Raw genomic sequence first — 26,883 nt, 5'->3', positions numbered from 1 at the left:
AACCAGAACACAAACAAAAATAATTCTATTGTTAGAGCTAAATCAGTGCATGCAGAAAATATATTTTGGCATCATTTTTTTAACCTATAATGAGTCATAAGTCAGATACTCTAAATAGTGGTAAGTATTGAAAAATAACTTTAAAAAAAATGAAGCTATTTATATGCCAGAAAGTTTATGTCCATAATACCCCATCTTAACTGGCTGATGAGCAAATGGTGAAATGGTAAAATTAAATGAAAATGGTTTTCTTTTTGACATTGATATCATAGCACCTAATGTGTCTAATATTTTGTTTCTTCCATTTCTTGAAATAAGTTTGATTGGCCATTCCACGCTAGTATTTCATTGTAGTCGATGAAAATACTTTAAGATAGCATCTGCTATAAGACATAAACTCAAGTAAAACAATGTAAATGTTCTATTGTTTATGCTTCTTACAGAGCTTTGCAAACAATGGAAGTGTTAAGAAGAAAATAAGCAGAAAACAAAACGACTTACCGGTAATGAATCCCACAGTGAGGTAGAGCTCTATTACGCTGGTACTAAAAGAGGCTGTGACCATTCCCAAGCAGCATAATAAACCTCCTATCATCACTACTGGTCGGCTACCATATTTATTCACCAGAACACTACTTATGGGACCTGAGGTAGAGAGGAAATGAAGAAATATTCAATTGCTGGGTCATTTACTTACAGTTTATTTTTTAACATTTGTTAATTTTGAAAGCACGTTTTAATGATCAAACAAAAATATTAGTTCACATAGAATATAATGAAGACTTTTCAATACTTCCTAATCAGATCGACTGTTTTTCTTTAACCATATATATGACAGCACATAAAATAATAAATTCTAAGTGTTTAACATATAGTTTACGACCATAATCATTCAACTTTTGATGCAAAAGTTTTTCAACAGGACATAGTTATACTACCCAATATTTAATAAATGCAAACAAATTTATGTAACAATCTAGAGATTACAGAAATCACTTGTTTGTTATCATTTTATTTTCTAGAATAATATATTCTATGGGCAAACACATACATATCCTCTTAATTAGAGCTCAAAATTGTTTTATGATACCACAGTATGATTTTCTTTATAAATCCTTTTTTGAAAAATTTCTTTTGATTCTAAGATACCAATTGTTTTCACATTTTATTATGTTAGAAATGAGGATGTCTCACACTAGAGGTCTCTTAACAATCCCTGTTTGACAGGTGGTGGTCATAGGTAGCAAAGTAGCTATCACAGCCTATGCATGCTTGAATTTGGTTAATTCTGTGGCTTGGTTGGACAATGGCAATTCTTCATATTTCATATATTTCAAATTGCAATCAAACCATATAAGGACCACTTGAAGAAGTAATATGAATATGAATCCTGATTATTGTCTGAAATATTCTCCTGTTGACACATTCTGATAATGTCAAGAAAGTACCAGCATCAAAACATACTGAATAGGTAGAGCAGCTGAGATGAAATTACCAGAGAAAATGGCAGATCTCTCTAGTAAGATATGCTGCCTCACTGGCAAAGAGAACAAGCTTACGTGTGAAACACAAACACTGAGAACGCTGACTCAAAAACTAATTTAGGAGAGCCATATACTGAATGGGAAGAAGTTTTAGAAATGCCTTACTCAATTTATTTAATGTACACTTCCTAATGCATGTGTGTGTGTGTATATATATAAAATGTGCAAGAGTGATTAAAAGGATTAAAATCATCTATGTTTACATCTAGAAAAGCTCTTTTGGTAGTTATAAAATAAAGGCTCTAAATATTAAGAGCTGTTTTATTTTAATCACAGCATTTTTTTTAGCAGTATCTCATAAAATAATGGTACAACCTAACAATTGAGGTCATCTTAGATTCTGTGAAAGTTTATACTATTTTATGAGACCTGTCAACATGTAAATGGTTTGATTTGACATTTCCTTCTTAACTAAAAATCATATTTCATCTATAACAAGGGCCATTGCTTTGAGGAAAAAAATACTACATTAGGTCAGAATTCTCAGTCCAATATTTAGCCTAGAAAATAATTAATGATTTTTAGTTAATACTGTAACTTAAAAATTTGCTAAGTGCTATTGTACTGCATTTGAGAATTTTTACGTGGATAGTATTTGAAATATGTTCAGATTCATTTGTCAATAAGCCTTATTCTTTCATACAACTATAGTTATTATTTTTATTCCTTAACTATAAGTTGAAATACAAACTTCATGGCCTAATATTACTCCACACATCTTCTGAAATGGTATTGGTAAAAACACATTATTTTACAAAAAGAACTCAAAAACAGAATATCACATTTTGCATTTAATACCAAACAAAGCAAAACTAAAAAGGGCCATATGAAAGATAGCTCTATAAAAACAACAGAGTTGGGGGAGAAATCAATGAAAATTGCACAAGATAATGTGAAAAGAATAGATTTCTACCACTAAGATGGTAAAAACTCATATGATTTAGGAAATGAGCATTTTCATTAAAAAGCACATAGCTAAATTCAGATAGCCTTTGTGAGAATTGAATTGATTAGCTTTGATTAAGTATTGAACTTAAGTGTATATTCCTTTTCTTAAAATTACTTAACCAATTCACTTCACTTCACTTTAACTCAAATCAGTTCAATGCAATATTTCTTGAGCTTCTAGTATAAAACCAGTTGACATACACCAAACATAAAATAATAAACGCACAGCTATAAACATCAATGCATTATAGTCCAGAGGAAATTAACAACAAGTTATTTTAAGAACTGTGATGAGTGCTTTGATTAAATACCAGACTATTCAAAGGCATTTATCAATTACTTGGACTAAAAACAATTTTCTCAGTATCGTTGAAATTATATATGCCATTTTCTATGTGATGCCTGGATAACTAACACAAGGGCTAATTACATTTTACAAATGTATTTGCCTAAACGGTATAAATTTAAATTTGAACAGAGGCTATGAATCACAACTTAATTTGCAATGCATTGTAAATAATGTCTATAGTTTAGGATAACGACATAAAGGCTTTCATCCCCCCCCCACAACTGTGACTGATTAACAGTAGCCAATAAAGGGGCGCCTGGGTGGCTCAGTTGGTTGGGCGGCCAACTACAGCTCAGGTCATGATCTCATGGCCTGTGAGTTTGAGCCCCCGCCGGGCCGTGTCCTGAGCACTCAGAGCCTGGAGCCCTCTTCCGATTCGGTGTCTCCCGTTGTCTCTGCCCCTTCCCTGCTTGCTCTCAGCCCCCACCCCCCCCCGCTTCTCTCTCTCAAAAATAATAAACAATAAAAAAATTAAAAAAAAAGAGTAGCCAATAAAGGAAATATTTAGAGGTGTTAACATTTTTTTGTTTTTTTGGAAGGGGCCTTTATAGTTTCTACCATAGTATCAGTCAAGATGCAATGAAGAGTTCTGATTTTAACAAATGATTTTTCTGTAAATCATATACTTTAGTTAAGTGATAATCCTTAAAATAATCTATAAGGAATATACTTACATAATTCATCTATAATCTTTTCCTAGCAAAAAGAAATATATAAAAATATATTAAAAATATATACTTTTTAAGTTGATTTATTTAGAAATAATCAAAGCTCCTTACCTCTTCATATTAAATGCTTATAAAATGTCATAAAGTATTTCTATTTGTAACAGTTGTGGATCTAATTAAAATTATGATACAGGACAAACTATACTTATTTTTTAAAGAATCTTTAAATGCTTAATATTAGCTTGAGGAGGCATCTAAAATTAGATGTAAAACACAATGCCACTCAATACCTCTTTCTCCAACCTACAAACAGCTTGATTCATTGTATTAACAAGAAAGATAAAGTTTTAAGAAAATAAATTCTCATCACATGTAATTTTTGTTAAACATGCACTAGCCTCGCAGTTATCCTTTCTTGATGAATCATAGGCCTAATTATATTCTGAGCCCATTCATTCATTTATCTATTAATTCAATCAGTGTGGAAGTTTTTACTCAGCATATGTTTTTAAGTAATCATGATGTTTAATCATTAGTTATGTCAAAAAAATTCTCTACCTTCTGAGAGTTGTATCTGAGCCCATATCTAAGTAGAGCAAAGGTATTACTCATCCAAATGCTGTGTTTTATTTCTCAAGTAGTTAAAAAAAAGTGATGTGTAAGAATTATTAATATTGTCTTACTTCCAAAAAATCCAAGAAAGTATCAGACTGTATCCAAACCAGCCTGATCTACCCACTAATTTCTTCTGATCCAGGTTTCAGAACTATCTCAGAATTTTTAGAGTCAAGTATAGTAGTCACTTTCATGGTAGCTGTGATGCTGTAAAGGAGGACTTTCTCAGAGAGCAGTATGAAGATCACAATGTTGTCACCCATATTTCACCTTCTTTGTTTTCTGAAAGCTACTTCGGTCAGCTACTTCTGTCTTTTAATGACTATGGCTCCATAACACTTAGCAAAAGAATACTCTGGCAAGGAAGTTTTTGTGGGTTCTTACAAATTACAGTGTTTGCCCATTCTTAGAACTGTTGCACTTATAGTTCGTCACCCCTCCCCCCCCCACACACATACCGCAACACTTATTTACTCTCTATTTTATTTGAGTCTTGTTCATATATTCTATTTGAAGCTCTGTGACATTAGTCACCACATATACTATTATTATTCATCAACATTTATTGAATTATTACTCTTTGCAGGCAGTGTGTTAAGAATTGTACATGAATTATGGCATGTGATATTCATGGCAATTGATAATTACAGTAATGTAAGAGTTGATCAAACTGATATATGCAAAATGTTTAGATAACTTGTCTAAGGACACATCAATATAAGTGGTAGAATGTGGATATGAGCCTCAGGTCATCTGATTATAAAACTTACACCTTTTACTACTGTGCAGAAAAGAATTAACATATCATGTATGAGACTGCCATCCTTAGAAAGGCCTGCCTGCAAGGCTGGCACCTGGGAACTTGGATTTCAGACATGTTCCCACCATTCCCTAACTGGTGAGGTGGCTCACTGTGCTTGAACTGTTTCATGATGTGGTTTACGCCAAACATCTGTTTTCCTACCCCGAGTGTGGATCTTTAGGTCATGTGCGACAGAGAATGCCCATGTGACCAGCAACCCAATAGAAACCATAAGCTTCGAGTCTCCAGTAATCTTCCTGGTAGACAACGCTTCACCTGTGTCACAACTAGTTGCTGGATTCAGCTTATCCTCTGTGATTCCATTGGGAGAGGACTCTTGGAACTTTGCACCTAGTTTCTCCTGGACTTTGACCCATGGGCTTTTGCCATTCCTTTGTTTGGCATCCTTTTGTTATAACAAATCATAGCCATGAAAAAGACATTGTTGGGTCCGGTGAACTTTTCTAGTGAATCATCAAACCTGAAAGTTGTCTTGGGGATTCTGAATACAACTACTATAGTATATCTCTTCTAATTTTGAGTTTTGCATGTAGTTATATTTAAACAACTGATTTTTTTTTCGGTAAATATTTTTAAAATGTACGACCTACGTATACAGGAGCTGGTCTATTCTTTTGTGCATTGTTATTCTGTTCTGCAAACATGAACTCATAGTGTTTGTTTTATTTCTTTGGTATATGGCATGAGTACATGATAAATGCTGTGAGAAAATGTAGAGAATATGTTATGTAATGAACATTTCATAAAATATATTTGATCAATCTAAAACCATGAATTGGAATTGACTATCAATTTGAGCTACATAAAAATTTTATGCATAGCATAAACACTAACAGAAGAAATGATAAACTGCTATAATTTATTTTTCATTTGCTTTATTTCAAATTTGTATATGTGGTATCCTGTCAAATCAAATGATAAAAAGCACTAGTGCAGGGCTGGGAGAAAGTTGTTTGCAATTACAGAAATTTATCTGTGTTTACTACTGTAGTATTTTTCTTACTGACAGGGACTTTCTAAATTTGAAAGATTTTTCAAAGAGATTTTTTGAATTAGAAAACTGTTGCTATTTTAATTGGGACAGAGGGTGGGAGCCTCCTCTTAACTACTTGTTTGCCTGACGTTTATCCCTGCACTGAAGTTGGAATTGAAAATTCCCCTGCTTTCTTTCTCCAAGTGATCTCATTTCACTTAAGGTCAGTGAAAAACATGAGGGGAGAGTCCCTAATAATTATGAAGCAGCTATCGCATTTACCTTTACAAAGGATGGAGATATAAATCTTATGCCGGTAAATCATCGTCAGTTAGCATGTTGCTCAATGATAATTGCGCCGGTTTGATTTACTAGAGCTCATTCAGGCTCTTACAAAAGATGAATTTTTATGTCGGCCGAAGGCACTCATAGTATATTCATTCAGCATTCAACTAGTATTTTAGATTTTTAAGTATATGAGGGTTTTGAACGAATGGTTTGAGTAGCTGTAGAAATCAAGAAAGGGGTGATTAATATGCTAGGTGTATTTTGATGCATAACAGGGACAGAGGGTACTGGAGGGTGACATGGTCTACGAACTCATCTTTGCATTTTCTGTTCCCTGTTTGAAATGTTCTCCCCTTTATATATAAATGGCTTCTTTTTTCTCACATTCAGGTCTCTGTGCATATGTCACCTCCTCAGACAGACATCTCACCATTTCAACGGATGAACGTACCAACCTGGCATCATTACAGCTGTTTAAAGGAATGGTCACTCTGCATGGGGGAGGGGTGCGAGAGTGAACAAACTGACCTCAAAACCTTTCACTACAAATCAAAGTGTTTGAAAACGAACATTCCCTGTGAGCACTGGCAGAAATGCCGAACACTTCCTTGGTGTTTACAGGTTACATTCTTCCCAACCAGGAAAACCATTTTCACTTGTTTAAGGCTGGCACAATGGCTCCGTAAAAAAAAAAAACAAAAAAAAAACAACAAAAAACCAAAAACCTTTCTTGAGGACTTGGCATGTTTCTAAACTCTTCACATATAAAATCACATTGAATCCTTAAAATCTCTCTAAAAGTTGGCATGATTTCTTCATTCCCATTTTATATATAAGGAAACTGAGTTGCAGAGTGATAACTTTGAAGGATTGCTCAAGCCCTCTGCTACACCTACCTGTTCTAGAGCCATGCCTCGCACAAGTATCATTATTCCTGGGAGCAGAGATCACATTTCTTTTACATGTATGATGCTCATTTATTCAAAATAAAAAATTACATTTAATATTACATTATGCAAATGTATACTTTATAATCCCTGATCTTTGGAATGATTTTTAAGAAGACAGAAAAAATAAGACTATATTGCAGAAACTTCTGGTTGTCTATGCCCTTAATTCTTCCTAAAAGAATCCTGATTTTGTTTTATAATTACTCTCTCCTAAAGAATCCTGATTTTGTTTTATAATTAATCTCTTCTGTGACACCCCAGGCCTTAACGCTTGGGGAATGAATCGTTAAGTACTGTAAGCCAATCATGATAGGACCATTCCCATCACCAAATACTGGCTTAAACATGAGCATCTGGGGGCAATTTATATAGGGTAAAATTTTCTGAGGGCTTCTGGGAAAGGATGTCCTTAGTCTTATAAAGCAATAAAGCAATAAAATGCCTCTGTATGTTTTCATGAGAATGTGATGCCTCGAGGTTCCATAGTCATCTTTTGACTGTAAAGTGTTCTTGAAGATGAGACAGACATTTAAGCCATTGATTAGACCAAAGAGCCAATAAATTAACCAAACCAGACTTCTTGTGATATAACATCATAAAGCTTCAGTGCTGGTTAGTTTACCAATGGACATTGGATTTTTCCCTGCTTGCAGTCTAAGACATTCTGATATAATAGAAAAAATTCAATTCCTATTAAATATATTTCATAAAAAATAAAATCTATTAATACTATCTCATAAAATACTATCTAAAGTATTAATAAGATCTATAAAATATATTTATAATAGTCTTTATAGTATCTATAACACTATCTCATAAAGTACTATTATTAATACTATTAACACTATCTCAAAAATCTATTAATACTATCTCACACTAAAAAATAGTTGACATCTACTAAATACTTTCTTTTCCCCTAAAGCTTAAAAGTTTACTTAGTTTCTAAATAGAACTACCATACAACCCAGTAATTGCACTACTAGGTATTTATCCAAAGGATACAGGAGTGCTGATTCAAGATTTGAAGGGACACATGCATCCCAATGTTTATAGCAGCACTATTGACAATAGCCAAAGTATGGAAAGAGCCCAAATGTCCATCAACTGATGAATGGATAAAGAAGATGTGGTGATGTGTGTGTGTGTGTGTCTATATATATAGACACACACACACACACACACACACACACACATACACACACACACGATGGGATATTACTCAGGGATCAAAAAGAATGAAATCTTGCCATTTGCAACAACGTGGATGGAACTAGAGTGTATTATGCTAAGTGAAATAAGTCAGAGAAAGACAAATATATGATTTCATTCATATGGGGAATTCAAGAAATGAAACAGATGAACATAGGGGAAAGGAAGCAAAAGTAAGATAAAAACAGACAGGGAAACAAACCGTTAAGAGACCGTTGCATACAGAGAACAAACTGAGGGTTGCTGGAGGGGTGTTGGGTGTGGGGATGGGCTACATGGGTGGTGGGCATTGAGGAGGGCACTTGGGATGAGCACTGGGTGCTATATGTAAGTGATGAATCATTAAATTCCATTACTGAAATCATTATTACACTATATGTTAAGTAACTTGGATTTAAATTAAAACAAATAATAAAATATATACATATTATTTAAAAAATTTATTTAGTTTCACAGAATTATTTCAGTGAAATCTAATTATAGAACACTTATTTATATATTTTTAATAATCTTTAATATTTTAAAACATTTATTCATTTTTGAGAGACAGAGAGAAACAGAGCATGAGCACAGTAGGGGCAGAGAGAGAGGGAGACACAGAATCCGAAGCAGGCCCCAAGCTCTGAGCTGTCAGCACAGAGGCTTGATGTGGGGCTTGAACCCATGAACCATGAGATTATGACCTGAACCAAAGTCAGATGCTTAAATGATTGAGCGACCCAGGCGCCCGGATATGGAGATCTATATATATATATAGGAAAGGGGCAGAGAGAGAGGGAGACAGAGTTCCAAGCTGACAGTGGGGAGCCCAATGTGGGGTTTGGACTCAAACTGTGAGATCGTGACTTCAGACAAAGTCAAGAGTCGGATACCTAACTGACTGAGCCACCCAGGCATCCCATCTAACTATAGAACATTTAAAGTGATTCTAACATTTTTCCAATTTGTTATACTCAATTAAATGTTGTAATAGTTTAACCTCAGTGGAAGTTTTGAATGTGGCTATGTAATTGATAATGTATCTTAAAATATATGTATTTCTCTTAACCAGTCAGGAAAATTCAATCTGTAAATTGAAGGTTCATACCTGTCTTAGGCAACTAATAAACGATATGACCATTTCTAAATGGTGCTAAAATATGTTTCTGTTCATGGATATTTTTCCCTCATAATTCTTACTGTACATAGAATATTGCATGAAGTCCTATGAAATTTTATATTATTTCCTTCCATGTGTTCTTCAAAATTAGCTTTAAATAACTTGGTTCTAATGCATTCCATGAACGCATCCATCTAACGTATTCTAATCTTTTAGGTGCTAAACTACTTTGTTCTTCTCTCAAGTTAGTATTAATATTCTACTTTGTGATATTTATTTCCATATTTGTATTAGTCACTAGAATCTCAGCTCTTGGGAGGGTAAGGGCATAATGTGACTCATTTATAATTTACTTAGACTTAAGACAATTTATTTCATATAGGAGATAGGAATTATTTTTTAATTTAATTAGATGAAATTATTTTCTAAGTTGATTTTAGAACTGTCATATGATGCCACCCTCACTTCGACATGATATCAGTATTTATCACAGCAGACAGGTTTTAAAGAGGGTATTTAATCTACTGGGTTCCTTTTTCTTTTCATCTAAAGATGATATGTAAAACAAAACAAAACAAGAAACACATATGCCAGGTTAAAGGTCAATTTAGAGATGAGTACATCAGCTCCATTGATTTTAACTCTTCTCTTTAAAGTGCCTTTGTTTATGAGTGAAGACTGGTTTTACGCATACAAAATTCCTAACTAAAGGTATGAGGTCCACATACTCCAATATCTCTGTCACTACTTATTACCATACTTGACTCCATACACTACATATAGTGTATATATAGTGTATATATAGCGTATATATAGTGTATATATAGTGTATATATAGGTATATTTGTGTGTAGGTGTGTTTTGAACCTAAGAGACACAGTATCAAGAAAATGTGCTCCTACTGTCCTTTGTGAACTTTTTACATAAGTGCTGGTATAAAGTACTACAGAGTGATAATAATTAGTATTCTCCACTTATTCTAGGGAATAGTCATCACCAGAGAAACAATAACATATTTAAGTGAGTCCTCCTGTGTCTAATACTCTTGGTTATAAACTCTGCATCTCTGCATCCATTTTCTCCTGCTTTCTCTTTTGAGAAAACATGGATTCCCTGCAGGATTCTGCTTTTCACTGTGCAGCCACATGCTAAGAGAATTATGGAGGTAGGAGTAAATCCTGATTTACATAGAGAGCCAGTTGTGATAACATCATTCCCTTCTCCATTGAATGATTTAGGTCTGGGCTTATGACACAATTCTGGCCGCCAAGACATGAGAGGAAATCTAGCAATTTCTGGGAAAAGTTCTTCATTTTTTTAAAGTTCATTTATTTATTTCAAGAGAGACAGAGACAGCAAAAATGGGGGAGGTGCAGAGAGAGAGGAAGAGAGAGGGAACCCCAAGCAACACTGAGCCTAAGGCGGAGCTTGAACTCATGAAGCTAGGAGATCATGACCTGAGCCAAAACCAAGAGTTGGATGCTCAACTGACTGAGTCATCCAGGCACCTCAAAAGTCTTTTTATTAAAAAGAGATACAAAGAGGGGGCACGTGGGTGGCTCAGGCAGTTGAACATCTGAGTCTTTGGCTTAAGTTATGATCCCAGTGTTGTGGGATCAAGCCCCATGTGGGGCTCTATGCTGAGTGTTGAGCCTGCGTAAGATTCTTTCTGTTTCTCTGCCCCTCTCCTGCTCCCACTCTCTCTTTCTAAAAGAAAAAGAGAAAAAGACAGAGAGAGATACGAAAAATAAATCACTAAATGTTGTCTCCTATATGTATGTTACTTTGAAACACAGCAGCTGTCTTACAAACATGAAGAGAGCTGGCCTGAGGAAAAGGTGAAACACAGAAGCTAGAGAACTTCACAGAGCATCACAATGAAGTGGACTTGGAACCTAATGATGCCATTTTATGGTCACTCTATACTTTAAATCCTTGTTAAATGAAGGAATGTATTTATTTAGTGTTTAAACTGAAAGCACCCTAGCAGATAAACGTGCAAAAAAAGACTACTTTTCCTTAAATATTGTGGTCTAATGAAAGATAGATTTGGAAATACCAAGAGTAATTACAACAAAAGAAGTTTGGTTCAATCACATGCCTAACTGAAAAACTGTAATTTTACTTTGAAGAACTGGGTATTTCGTTTAATAGCTTGTTTTATAGATTTCCTGAAGTAAGTGGCAGTCATAAATTTATGGCAATACATACATTCATAAATTAAATAAAAACTTTAAGTTGACAAGGGTTTTTTGGTGTTTGGAATTTCACGGGGGTTTAGATAAAATATATGACATTGTCTAGATACGTCTTTGCGGTTGGTTTATATTTTAACCTCTTTATAACTACCATCTTTTACACATACACACACACATATGAACTCAAAATAAAATTTTAAAAAAATGTTAATAATGGCCTCAGAAATCTCATTATTTATTATTAATTATGGGACATATATGCTCTAATGTATGTAACATTACTATCAATCCAGAGAACAATATTATTTTTTTTAAAAGTCACAGTAGGACATTTTATATCCTTTGGCATCTTCTAGAACCTCTATGAGTGGGATCCAGCTATAACAGTGTTCACAGAGTAAGTCTAAAATGAATGAATGAGGGGTGCCTGGATGGCTCAGTCGGTTAAGCGTCTGACTCCAGCTCAGGTCATGATCTCATGGCTTTTGAGTTCAAGCCCCCAAGTCGGGCTCTGTGCTGACATCTCAGAGCCTGGAGCCCGCTTCAGATTCTGTCTCCCTCTCTTTCTCTGCCCCTCCCCTGCTCATGCTCTGTCCCTCTCTCCCTCAAAATAAACATTTAAAAAAATGAATGAATGAATGAATGAATCCAACTGTTTAGTAAATATATGATGTATGATATTCTTGTCTTTCTGAATGAGGAATCAACAAGTTCCAGAAAGCACCACAGGTTACCTGTGGAAATAGCACCTGCAATGCAGGCCTACAGATAGAGGAGTAAACTGACATATGGGCACTGAACAGTGGTTTCCAGAAGCAACCTTGGAAGGTATTTGCAGAATATTTTTCCTTAATATACTTCCCCATCTTTTGGTTTTGGCTTGAACTCACATTTCCAGACATTTACACTTACTCCTTCACTTTTTATATTATTTCCAACATTTTTTCTAGGATATTTTAAACCACTTTTTTAAAGAAAAATATTTGGTACCGAAATTAGAAAAATTACACAAATACAAAATAAGCCTGAGATGACCAAAATGGAAGACAAGTGTGGATTTTTGGAGAAGAAATGGCAACTCAAGAGAAGAATAATGGTATATCTCATGGAATTAGAACTAGAGTCATGAAGAGAAACCGAGAGAAGGGAGGTATGAGGTTCAAATCTCTGAAAATTAAGATTTTTATGGAGAAAAAATATGGAAGAATAAGGAGTATCTCTAAGCACTGATAGCTGCTGATGAAGTAATTAAATTATAGTGTTAAGATAAAAAGAACAAAGAAGATGTCAGAGAAAAGTAGGGTCAGGGAAATATAGACCCACTTGTCAGAAACAAACAAAAATATGTCTTCCATAGATTAATAAATAATAAATCTGAAGGTTTCTAGGAACAAATTAGCATACATTATTAGAAGATGGGTTTTTTTAAAAAAAACTAGAATAGAAAGCTATGATCAATTACTAGTCAAGTAATAGAGAACTTGTGACTACAAAAAAACAAATAAAAACTAAACTGCTCCACCCCAAAATTCACCTACATTATCAGAGCTTGTTTTTAATTGTATAGATTTAAGGTGTACAACATGATGATCTGATATATGCCTACGTTATGAATAACCACAGTCAAGCTAATTAACATATCCATCACCTCTCATAGTTACCGTGTGTGTGTGTGGGGGGGGGGGTAAGAACATAAGAGATCTACTTTCTTAGAAAATTTCAGGTATACATTACATGGTTGTTAACTGTAGTCACCATGTGGTACATTAGGTCTCCCGAATTACTCATTTTATAATGGAAAGTTTGTGCATTTCACCAACATCTCATTTCCTCCACTTTCCTCACCCCCTGGCAACACCACCTTCTTCTTCTACTCTCTGGTTCTAGGAGTTCAACTTTTTTAGATTCCACATATGTGAGATCATGCAGTATTTGTCTTTCTCTGACTTAATCAGTTAGTATAATGTTCTCAAGCTTCATCCATATTGTCATAAATGACAGGATTTGCTTTCTTTTAGGGTTGGACAATATCCCACTGCATATATACATATACCGCACAGTCTTTAACTATTCAGCTATTGAAGGACAGTTGGGTTGTTTCCATATCCTGGCTACTGTGAAGAATGCTGCAATGAATATGAGAGTGCAGACATCTCCTGAAGACAGTAATTTTATTTCCTTTGGATATATACTCAGAAGTGGGATTGACAGATCATATGGGAGTTCTACTTTTAATTTTTTAAAGAACTTTATATTGATTTCTATAATGGCTGTAAAGATCTTCATTCTTACCAACAGTGTATAAGGGTTCCCTTTTGTCCATATCCTTGCCAGCATTTGTTTTCTCTTGCCTTTTATATAATAAACATTCTAACAGGTGTGAGGTGATACCTCATTGTGTTTTTGATTAGCATTTCCCTGATGATCAATGATGTCTGGCACCTTTTCATATATCTGTTGGCTCTCTGATGTCTTCTTTGGAAAAACATCTATTCAGGTCCTTTGCTTATCAGAACTTCTTAACTGAAGTAAAATCTATCCTTCATATGGGACATTTGGCAGTGTTAGAGAATATGTCTGTTTTCATGGGAATTTGGAGCACTATTAGTATTTGGTGGATGGGATCAGAGATGCTAAACCTCCTGAAAGGTGTAAAACCCATTACACAGATTTGGCCAATTTCAAATTCCACTAAGCTCCCAATGGAACACTCTGGGCTAGAAAAATAGAGGCAGATTACCTGAAGAGGAGAGTGTTTTCACACATGAACACCTGATAAAATGAGGAATGGTTGAAAAAAATGTATATACTTAGCTCTGATAAATATGATATAGGAAAAAAAATAACAGCTTCCTTTCATTATTTGAAGAACATTGAGAGGGTTAAGAGATACAACAGAAGTTATAGAAGATCTTTGTATAGAAAAGATATTCTTAATTCTTTGAGAGATAGTTACTTGCCCTTGAACTGTTCAAGCAGAAGCTATGTGACCACGTAATAAGAATATTGTAAAGAGACTTAAGGAATGAAAGTTGGTCAGACATTTATGTTCTTTTAATCCTAGGATTTTCAAAGAAAATATTTCATATATCTTACATATAAAAGCTGCAGTTTAAAGTATGCTAAATTATGAAATCCTTGCATGACTGATTCCAATCGCGTTTTGAAATGATTTTTAAGTCTAACTACTATGGTGAACCTTACATTTCTTAAAAAACAATGTAAATTACTTATCAAAAGTAGTTTCCTACAATAAACATGCAATCCGTAGATTATTAAGTAAAGTACTATCTCAGCTTTTCTACCTTCTGTTGATTTTGCTATTTTAGTATAAACAGTCATTACTCATGACATATTTATTATAATTTTATTTACAGTATTAAAAATAACATGAGTATGAAAGAATGCTGGAAAAGCAGAGAACTTTAAAAGGATGCAAGTGAATTTCAGCATTCTGGAACATTCTGGAACAGCTCATTCCTGTTTAAGTTAATAAGGAGAATTGACTCAACAAACATTAGATGTTGGGCACACTGTTGGGAAGGTAGTGAGATGGAAGCTTTTCCAAAAATTTTGTAATGGATAATTGGTTTCTCATTTCAAACTGAGAAAATAAGATTAAGTGTCACTGCTGTTTAGTAAGCTGGGGGATAAAAGGGTCGTGGTTCTATAACCTTAAGCATATCTCTAAAAATCTCCAATTATCAATCAGCCATCCGTGCTTGAGCAGTCATGGAGATAGTACTTTCAAAGAGAGGCAGATTTTCACATCCAAAAAGGTACTCGGAAAAAGTGAGTGTTTTTGTTTCTTGTCAGCAAAGACTGTGCTTCACTTGATTATATGATTGTTGAGAACCATTAGGCTAAGTGACTTTTAGGTTTTCTTTATAGAAAAGTTTGAGAATCCTATGCCTCAGTAACTTGTTCTGGAATTCATTTATTCAGTCAATAAACATATAGACAGTTTTGTTTATATGCCAGGAATTTTAAGTGTTTCCTTAGTTGCTGGGAATAAAGAGACCTTATCTACCCCAAACTTGGGGGCAGGAGAATCTTATTCTAAAGGATCTCAGCGTTCAGTAAAGGAGGGTGGTTCAGACATATAAGGAAATAGAGCAAATTGCAATCCTGTATTGTTATTATGGAGATCTCAAAACAGTTATGAGAGAGGACCACTTAAAGGTGCCTCCAGGAGTCAAGAAAACTGAACACTGGGTAAAAGGGAGAACATTCTAGATGGTGGAAAGAGTGGTATGACTCAGTAAGTTGGAACCTCTCTAGAAGAGTGGTTTTCAAATTGAGGTGTTCTTACCCTTGTAGGTAATGCGAACTTTCCAAAGGATAAAGCATTTGTAGTTTAAGGTATTCAATTATTTCAAGCCACAATTTCCATATGCTCTAAATTCAAATATCATGTAGGTTCTTCTATCCTACCTCTGCTTTCATAAGGGTCCACCGCTTAGAGGTGTTAAAACCCCCCAAAGCACTAGCGAGACATTTGGAAAGTTTCCCTAGATGCTTTTAAAGGATTAATAAAGGTTTTTTAAAAACCCACTGTAAAGCCTCCTTTCTTTATCTTGTGCATATTAATGTTGGGGGGAATGCAGGCTTGTCCATGGGGTATCTGAGGTCTTATTTTTAAGTGTTCAGAAACCACATACATTGTAGTGTGGATAGCAGAAGTGATGGCAATTTATGTTCAGCAGCTTCAGGTCTTCCAACTACAAAGAATGCATTGCTCTTGACGGAGAGTCTGATGAGAACAATGTAAACAGAGCATTAATAAAAATGAATGCTTGTTAAAGATTCAAAATTTAAATTAATAATTTCCAGCTATTCTCTCTTTTCACTCTTAGGACACGTCACTGGAAATAAAAGCACCTTTGATCAGCTGGAGCAGTTCAAATCGTTGGGGCGTATTCCTTTAATTGTACCTGAAATGTTTTCTGGAACACCACATTTTTACTTTAAATTCATGGATAAATACTAAGATAGCCATGGGACTAATTGTATTTCAGCAGCATATACTTTTCTGTTTGTTAAATTCGTATGAAAATTTCATAATAATTAATCTAAAAATAAAGTAAGATATTTTTGGATATGTACACCTGATTCTTTTTTTAAAACTTTTTTTTTAACGTTTATTTATTTTTTTTTGGGACAGAGAGAGACAGAGCATGAATGGGGGAGGGGCAGAGAGAGAGGGAGACACAGAATTGGAAGCAGGTTCCAGCCTCTGAGCCATCAGCCCAGAGCCTGACGCGGGGCTCGAACTCATGGACTGCGAGATCGTGACCTGAGCTGAAGTCAGACGCTTAACCGACTGAGCCACCCAGGCACCCCTACACCTGATTCTTAAAATACTTCCAGATACATATTTACTAAAATAATATAGTGCCTTTTGTCATATTCTGACTTCATAAATAAATAGGAATCAGAGGCATGTTATACTAAGTATCAGGAACAGCTTACAAATTTGTTCTTGTTTTTAAGCTTTTTGCAAAAACACCTAAATATGTTACAAAATTAATTTAGGTTAACTTTTTATAAGATGTACCCTGTAATTAATTTTCAGTGCTTTTACAATAATCTTCAAATGCATATTAAAATATTTATTTGAACTTGAAAATCAATTCAGACATTCTCTGACTGAAATTAAATTGTTTTAGCTGATTAGTTTGAGTAGGGACTGGCTTTGCTAATTAAATGAGAAAGAATCATGTTCCCACACACTGAACAAGCTAAGTCTGTGCCTCCAATGTTTTTACAAATACATACATAAAACACATGACAGACAAAGTTCTTAGTCACAAACACCTTATTTTAAAAAGGTGTATATTTTAATTTCGCTACCCCTTATGACTTTATTAGATTAAAAATCTAACTCTGAATTATGAAAAAGCAATATAAATTTTTATTGTTTAGGTCGTTTTGGTAAACGTTTTAAATAAACTTCTCAAAAGTTGAGAGATTTATTGACTGAAAAATAATTCTTTGGTGAGACAGATTTTCAATGCTCTGCTTTTCATAATTTGCGGGAAGACTTAGTTAAATTGTTAGCTAATCGATCATTACAATTTTTTATTAGAAATCATTATATGATTTTTGGCAAATTCAGAGAGCTGACTGATATTGCTAAAATCAAATACATTCCATTGTGATCTACTTTATTATCTAAATATTTTACTCAGTGTTTACATCTATAGAAACTAAACAGGAATATAATTGAGACAAAATCTGTATCTGCTCAACTAGCACTAAAGAATATTCATCTGTAAAAGCAAAGGTGGCCTGTTAATCTCATTAAAAGACACCTTTCCATTAAATGTTTACTTTTTGTTGAATTACCCTATTTTGATCGAATCTGCTATAATAATATTATAATGAAACTAGATCAGAATAATTCTGTGAATACCTTAGAATCCCAAAAAATTACAAATTAATTTAGATATATAAGCCATGTTTTTCCAAAGAAAGAAAAAAGAAATTAAAAATACTTAAAAACATGAAAGTAATTTGCAGGAGTATAATGGAAACGTAAGTTCAAATATGGATTGGATGCAAAATTTGCCACTTTGTAGTTGAATGCTCATTCATGCATTTATTTTTAGATGAATGATAATGGTCAACAGATCATTTTGGTATTTGGATTCTATTATTGCTTCAGAAAGAAGTCACTATTTCTATCCTTTGCTTGTATAGAAATTTTTATCAGAGAGAAAATTAAAAAAAAACTCTCTAAACCTGTTTGACTTCGGGGAATGGTTGTTTGGTAGTGACTGTCGCTGATGGACATTTTGCAAGGTTACTTACTGGTTAATTTTAAACATGCCTAGAAATAATGCATAAGCAAAGATTTTCAAAGTTTTATAAAACCTTACACATAAAGTTTTATAATACCTTACACGTAATCCACACTCAATGTCATAACTAAATACATTCTATAATAAAGGAAATGTAATTATGAGATATTATATTTGAATATTCAAGGTAGAATGAAACAACTCACTACAAAAGCTTTCCATGAGGAGTTGCAAGTGACAGTATAAAGACAATGGCTCCTGACCCACCCATGGCATTCTGGCTTAAGAGACACAATCTGTGGAATTTTCTCCAATAATTGGTTAAGGCCAGAGCAACTCTGACTCTAGAGTGAAAGATAATTCAAAAAAAAAAAAAAAAGAAAGAAAAGAAAAGAAAAAAAAAGCAGTAGATTGTTGGTAAAGCCCCTCTTTATTTCTTTTGCTTGAGTCAGTTTATGTTAGACAACAATTCAGCCGAGCTTAAATGTGTACCATCCCTCCACTGTATATGGCGGTAGTTTGGTGAGAGCCCTGAGTAGTACAGAAAGAAGCCTCTTAAGAGGACAGAGTGAACAATCCTGGTAAGATCAAACACAACACCGCCTAAGGCCCTTCCTACTCATTCCTCTCATAGAATGTCTACCTCCAGTACTCCTCTTTGAGGAGATGTTAGAACTGTGCCCAGACACTATGCAAATGTTCTGAATTTGCATGTAGAGACTTGATACCAAGGGAATAAACAGAGAAACATGTGAAAATATATAGCCCTGCCAAAGTTTTCTTGGACATTCTGGCATTGTTATTTTCAGGGAATTGTGCCTCGGCATCAGGGAATCAGGTATTTTCTTCTGTTTCTTGCTAAGAATGTGTGTTGTTCACTTGAAATAGTTTAACCTGAAATGCCAAATGCCAAATATTCACTGATACATACAAGTATTTGTGGTATGTTTTTTAGAGACCAATCTATGCTTCAAATAAAACTGTGTACTAAGATCTGTTATCACTATGATTAGCAAAAAATAAAAATAAAATAATTTATGATAGCTAAGTGAAGGTAAAAAATACAAAAGGGTTGAGTAGACAGACTCCAATACAACAGAGTTTAAGGTAAATTGTGATTTCCTTCATCTCTGTTTTTTTAAATGTTTATTTATTTATTTTGAGAGACAATGAGAGAGAGAGAATCCCAAGCAGATACTGGGCTATATCATCTTGGAGCCTGATTCGGGGCTGATCTCACTAACTGTGAGATCATGACCTAAACCGAAATCAAGAGTCAGATGCTTAACCAATTGAGCCACCCAGCCGTACTATATTTCCTGCATCTTTATAACATAGGCTACAAGTGAGAGAATCACAAATGCATTAAGATTTTGTATGTTCCATTACAAATAATAAAGAAAGCATTTGTATATCCCCCAAGTTGAACTTAGTAGTAAATGGATCAACACAAATATTCCTAATGCAGGAAAGGAAAAAAAAAAAACAAAACTAAATCTTATCTACTGATGATTTAACAATGAATAGTTCCATGGCCTTGAGATTTCCTGTGATTAAGCTGCACTGAATGAAGGCTGTAGAGAACAAGACAATTTCAAATATTCTATTTGCAAAAACACATGTACCTTCTGCACTAATCCCTGAAATTAAAGATTAAGATACATGTGAATTTTTTTTGCAAATGGAATTAAATATTGAAAGTCTTGAGAACTAGTTGGTTAAAAAAATACTTGATTTAATATTTAACAGGAGTATCTATGTGCACTGTTGCCAAATATTTAACTAATGATAATGAAGCCGTTAGCCAATCTGCTTCTTTCTTCATATCTTTTTGCTATATCCAAATGTACTTTTACTGTCAAATGAAGGCAGCTTAAGCTACAAACCCTACACTTTCATGGGTCCCTTGCAAGGCCCTGGAAGGGGCTAGAGATGTATTCACAAGGTCATACATTTAGTAAACTCTGAAAAGTAAGATATTTTTACATTTTTTCTTGAAAAGTTTCCTCCAAATGGTACAAGATTACAAGGACAACAAAATCTAGATCTACTCCTAGAAATGCCAATATTTTTTGGCTGCAATATAAATAAAATTTCAAATTTAGACTTAGTTTCACAAAGCCTAGATTGTTTTGATCATGTAACAGGAGAATTGTCTGTGCACTTCTTAGCTACTATAATCTATGATTGTTAAACTAATGTGATCCAGAGAGTTGGAAAAATTCCAGGGTGCTAAAAACCCATAACATTTAGTTTCTTTATGACAACTGAAGACACAGGCCATCTATATCTGATCCACAAATAAATATCATTAGAAAAACACAATGACAAGGTTTCATGTCATGCTAATATTAGTAATCAGTACAACTGAAGAAACAAAGAGTTATAAGAACTGACCTAAAATAATTCTGCTGAACAGACACAGCTTTCAATATTTGCATAATTTACCCTAAATATACCACTGCATTGTTCTATCACTCAGAGGCAGAACATGAAAGCATTCTGAATTAAAATGTTTTCCTCTGGGGTGCCCAGGTAGCTCAGTTGGTTGAGTGTCAACTCTTGATTTCAGCTCAGGTAATAACCTCATGGTTTGGTTCATGGGATCAAGCCCTGCATCGGGCTCCACGCTGAGAGAAAGGCACCTGTTTGGGATTCTCTCCCCCCTCTCTCTGCCCCTCCCCTGCTCACATGCACTCTCTCTCTCTCTCTCAAAATAAATTAAAACAAAAAATGTTTTCCTCAGAATTTATCCTAAATTTATCCAATAAAATATTTCTTGTTGTGTCTTAAAACTATAGGTCTCTAGAGAGATGTCTATTTCCATTTATTAAAAATATCTGTATCCCTTGGGGCACCTGGGTGGCTCAGTTGGATAAGCGTCCGACTTCAGCTCAGGTCACAATCTCACAGTTCACGGGTTTGAGCCCCTGTCAGGCTCTGTGCTGACAGCTCAGAGCCTGGAGCCTGCTTCGGATTCTGTCTCTCTCTCTCTCTCCCTGCCCTTCTCCCACTTGTACTCTGTCACTGTGTCTCAAAAATATATAAACATTAAAAAAATTTAAAAAAAAGCTGTATCCCTTTTTTGGAGTCTAGATTTTTTTTCTTAGTCTAATAATTTGTAGAAAACCAATGGAATATTGTGGAATTTATAATTTCATAATTCCCTAATTGTGTCAAGAGGTATTAAGAAAAACATAAATATGAAGTGAATTTTACAAAGTGAATAAAAAATAGGATACTATTTTAATGACTCTTTAATGTTTCTATGAATACAATCTCATATGAAAAATGGATCTTTACAGATGGACAGGGCAGGTAGATAATAGAGAGACTGATAGATTTTAATTTAGGTACTCTACCAGATATTTTTTTAATATTTTATAAGTACTATGATACTTATGTTTGCTTATGATTCTGAAAGATAAAAGTTCCAAATTATAAGCCTTGTACTACATTCATAGCTAGCAATTATCACACAATGAATTAAAATATGTCTAGTTTCAGAATACACAGAAATAATTCCTTAAGTAGTAAAATAATCCATCCAGAAGAGTCATGATAAAAATTTATGATTGGCCCAAGAATATCTTTTATATCAAATTATACAATAAAGCTGACAGCCTTAAAAATGGCAACAAGATGGCACAAAAATGAAAAGAATATTCATTAAAATAATGTTATCCTAAAGCAGTCTGACAAATGAAGGCGTGTCTATTTTTCAGAAATAGATGCTCAAGAATCAGTTAACTGTAAAGTACAGACTTATTTTAAAATGTAGGGAAACAAGGGGTGCCTGGGTGGCTCAGTCAGTTAAGCATCAGACTCTTCTTGATTTTGGCTCAGGTCATGATCTCATGGTTCGTGAGATCAAGCCCTGTGCTTGTGCTGACAGCCTGGAGCCTGCTTAGGATTCTCTCTCTCCCTCTCTCCCTGTCCTTTCCTCACTTGTTCTCTTTCTCTCCCTCTCAAAATAAATAAACATTTAAAAATAAATAAACAAAATGGAGGGAAACAGAAATGTGCACATGAAAATGCAACATCATGAAAAACTATCACAGCTGAGAAATATGTTAAATTTGTAAGATCTAGAAATGCTACTAAAAATTCACATTAGTCGACAATGGTTTACACATTTTCAAATATGCATTATATACATATAAACTGGATAACCATTAGCGACTCCATTCATATTCAACTGGATATGTCTATTTTTAATTTGCTAGGTAGGGTTAAGAGAGTTCATGCACACACAAAGAAAATTCCTATTTTAATCTGGATCAGTTCACCCACTGATCAGAAAAGACATCACCCAGCACTTGTACCAAACACTGGCTTTAAATGTTTATCTGCAGGTTGCATATGTCAAATGCACAGATTCAACACAAAAGACATATAATGCTGTGTGTCATAGAAAATGAAGTCTATATGTGGGGTAGCACACAGCACAATCACAGGCATAATTCCTTTAAAAAAAATGGGAAACTTTATGGCCAAATCTCAGATTAAAATTTATAAATTAGTGGCTGATGGTGATCATATTACTTCTGTAATAGAGTTTTCAATCTACAGTCTATAGACTACTTCACAGGGTCTCTGGAGGATCAAAAGAGGTAATACACATGAAAGAGTTTTGGGACAGTTAAAGAAATAAAGTCCAATTCCTCTTCCTGCACCAAGATCACCCCGGCTTATGCCCTTTTCTTTATAGCTCCAATACCATAGCCTATTCCAGGCCTAACAAGGATGAATTTTAATCTGATTGGTTAGAGTCTGGGAATGGATTAAACCTATTTAATGATATCATCTGCTCTAAAATATGTGAACTAGGTACCTTACACCCTCTCACTCATGATGTCTTACTTCTATGCTCTTCATTTCTTACTCAAGTTTGCTCCTTCATTTACCAAGCCAGAAAAAGGTAAGATCACAAGATCTAGATATGTGGTGGGAATCAGGGAATAGGAAGACAGAATTTAGTGTTAACTCATTATAATAAAGATAAAACAAATAGAAAAAAATTTTTGTAATTTTTATAATCAGAAAAAATATAAATATATATATTTTCTGCACAGATATATTTTGAATTATATCAAATGATAATTTCATTATATGTCTATAGCTGTAATTAATTTATTTAAATGCATAGCACAGTAATAACTGTTACAAGTCAGTCTAATAGTTGTAGTAATTTCTGCTTAAATAGAAACTTAAAATGTTCAAAGTCTTTCTCCCATGTTACTATGTCACTGTATGTATATCTCTGTAGGTGTATTTCTTGGTAGTTCACTATTATTCATGTGAATACTAAATCTTGCCTGACTTTAGGGAAAAAAATCAGATTGCATAGACATCTTCATCCATAAAATCCCTAATTATTCTGCTGCCTACTCTGTCAATATTCTTTGAAGGAAACCTAAAATAATTTTCTGCTAGATTCAGATGCATGAGGGTACAGCCTATGAGGAATGTCAACTGGCTAGAACTAAACTAGGATACTCTTAAGGTATGCTCTGGTTGGAAATAATAATAATGACACATTATCTTACTGTCTCCTTTGGCTCAGCTCACAATTAAATGTGAAGCTACTCTAAAAGCTTTCTTCAGACTTTAATTATTGGAGAAGTCCCAAATCCAAAATTCTAGACCAAAACTCTTTAATGATGATGGCACAGGAAAAACAAGTTCCTTCTAGCATTTTCAGCAACATTAATCACCACCATTTCAAAATCAGTCAAGGCACAAACATTGTTTCATTCAAGCCTCAGAAAAAATTGGTTCTGTTTCTGTATTTCTGATTTCATTTAGTGACATCACTATCTATTCAATCAAGCCAGAAAGCTAGATACCATCCTAAATAATTCTTTATGTTTCATATCTGATATCAAATTAATCATAAAATACTGGTGATTTCAGTTCCTAATTATACTTTGAAACCATTTGCTTCTTTTCATCCTTGTTCCATTTCCTTACTTAGAGTTTGTATCACCTTTTACTGGACACAAATAGATGACCAGAGCGATCTTTCAAAAAGCATCTTATTGATCATGGTTTTTCTTTCCAAAACCCTTAATTGACTGTCTATCAGCTTTAGAATAAAGACTTAAATATTTAAAAATGAGATATGACCCATTTATCATATTATCTGTCTTTAACTTCACAACATTCCACTTTGTTTTTTTTACATTCTTTCAAGATCTATTATATTTGTGAATGCTGTTTTAACTCATCTTATAGACATTGAGTGCCTACTATGTTTTAGACAGGTCTAGGCATTGAAGATACAAAACAAAAGAGAATTAAATGTCCTATTCTCTTACTGTATTCATTTTAATCCTTTCTGCTTGGAATGCCTTCTTTTCCAACATAGAAAACGTCTACATAAATTCCAAAATTTGTCCTAAATGTAACTCCCTGTGGAGTTTATCTCTCAGGAAAAGTATCTGCTTCTTTACTTTGCATGTATCATAACTGGTACAATTTTGTATTATGACATGTATTACTTTGTTTCTGATACATCTGTCTTCCTCACCAGAATGTAAATTCTTTTGTGTCATTCACTGTGGGTTTGGTGACTAACCCATTACATCTCTACTTTGTTATGTACAGTTTCTTCCACTATCATACCTGTTGATTTAAGTCTTTACTTGAAATTTAGCAACTTTTGTATCAATTTCTAGAGCAATTACCTTCATCCCCTCTGTCATCATCGTTATCATTGACATTGTGATAAACTCTCCAACATTCATTCTAACCCCAGGTGAAATGTTTAGGAAGGAGCCCAAACCAGTGACAGAAATCTCATCCTTCTTGCTGGTACAGTATGGGGTTGATTAGAACTACACTATTTTGAGCCAATAAAATGGGAGAAAAGACTTGGTTAGGGCTTCTACAGTAAAATGAACTTAAAAATGTAGAATTTGTCATACCAGATTATAATGTCTCCTTTTCTCTTAGTATGTTTCTCTCGTGTAGAGAAACTGCGTGAATGAAATGTAAAACCAAATGAAACCCAATGACATGTTTTGACAATATAACTTTGGTGCTTTTTAAAATCAGTGCAGAAAAACTCTACCAGTTTGGAGGTAAGTAATTTACAAAGTTTGACTTTTGTCCAAATTCATTAGTAATTATTCTAACTTCTCTTCCTCTAATGCCTCATAAACTTCTCTTTTTAACACAATGTTGCTAATTATTAGTAAAACAGCACAGTGAGTCTGCTAATAGCTGGTATTCCTGAGTGTTTTTCCTCTGGGACACCAGCCATCGCTCCTCCTGGAACCTAGTGTTCTACATATTAATCTGAAAGAATGGCTCCTCCTTTGTCAGAATAATTTCCATGCTTTAAATCATCTGTTTGTTTCACAATTTACAAATGTACGCTTTCTTGTAGATGGAAAGATCCTTTCTTAAACATCCAGTAAATGTAGCTTTAGTAACAAAACAAAACTAAAATAAAAATAATGATGAACATTAAGTCAAGTTTACTGTGCAAGGATTTATATAGACAGAGGGAAAAAAAAGGAATATGCTTAAAAAAAAAAAGGAATCTCTCAAATACATTTCTATCCATTGATGAAGATACTGATTTAGATGGAGCCCATGCACATCATTAATTCCCTCTTCCTTTTCACCTGGCCTAAAAGATGTCTCTAGAAATTCATATTGTTATACAACATTATTTTTCTATAAACAATTTATATGATGTCTCTCACCCCCTCTATCTTTTAGATCATGATAGTCTCTGTAGATGCTTATTTTAAACTTCTCTGTTTCCATCAACTATCTTTAGAATATTTTCCTTGTCTTGAATTCCTCTTTCCATTTCAGAACCCTCTTGAATTCCCCACTTCCCTAGGAATTTTTCACTTGCCTTTCTAGGTTGCCATTCAGGGACATAGTGGAGGCACCTCTTTCCTCTATGTCCTAAAATTAGCTGTGAACCAACTAATCAATAGCATATAGTTCCTGCTTTCAGCTACTGGTTGGCCTCAGGGGTTCCAGGTGATTTTCTTTAGATTCAAGCCAATGGTTTCTTGCTTCTTAAAAGAAAAGTTCCAAAACTTTCCAAGTGGAAAGGATGGTGGCAGCTTTAGCATGCTATCTCCAGGGCAACTCATCCCTTATTTACCTTTGGAATGTTTTACCCTATGTTTTTAATGTTTATTTAGTTTTAATTTTTTAATGTTTATTTATTTTTGAGAGAGAGAGAGAGAGAGAGAGAGAGAGAGAGGAGAGTATGTGCAAATAGGGAAGGGGCAGAGAGAGAGGGAGACAGAGGATCCAAAGAGTTGTCTACGCTGACAGCAGAGAGCCCAAGGCAGGGCTCCAACTCATGAATCTGTGAGTTCATGACCTGAGCTGAAGTTGGATGCATAACCAACTGAGCCACCCAGGTGCCCGTTTTGCCCTATTT

General features: G+C 34.2%; 1 protein-coding gene across 8 annotated transcripts in view; it reads right to left on the bottom strand.

The window, feature by feature from the left end:
- SLC16A7 (solute carrier family 16 member 7) overlaps positions 1–26,883 on the bottom strand; it is a 191,087-nt gene that overhangs the window by 14,365 nt on the left and 149,839 nt on the right. For all 8 annotated transcript variants that reach the window (XM_027071366.2, XM_027071368.2, XM_027071367.2 and 5 more), the window contains one exon: positions 502–645. In XM_027071366.2, coding sequence (XP_026927167.1) covers positions 502–645 — 144 coding nt within the window. The remainder of the gene's footprint in view (positions 1–501; positions 646–26,883) is intronic.

Source organism: Acinonyx jubatus, chromosome B4 (genome assembly GCF_027475565.1).
Source record: "Acinonyx jubatus isolate Ajub_Pintada_27869175 chromosome B4, VMU_Ajub_asm_v1.0, whole genome shotgun sequence".
Taxonomy (NCBI): Eukaryota; Metazoa; Chordata; class Mammalia; order Carnivora; family Felidae; genus Acinonyx; species Acinonyx jubatus.
This window is presented reverse-complemented; position numbering and strand designations above follow the sequence as displayed.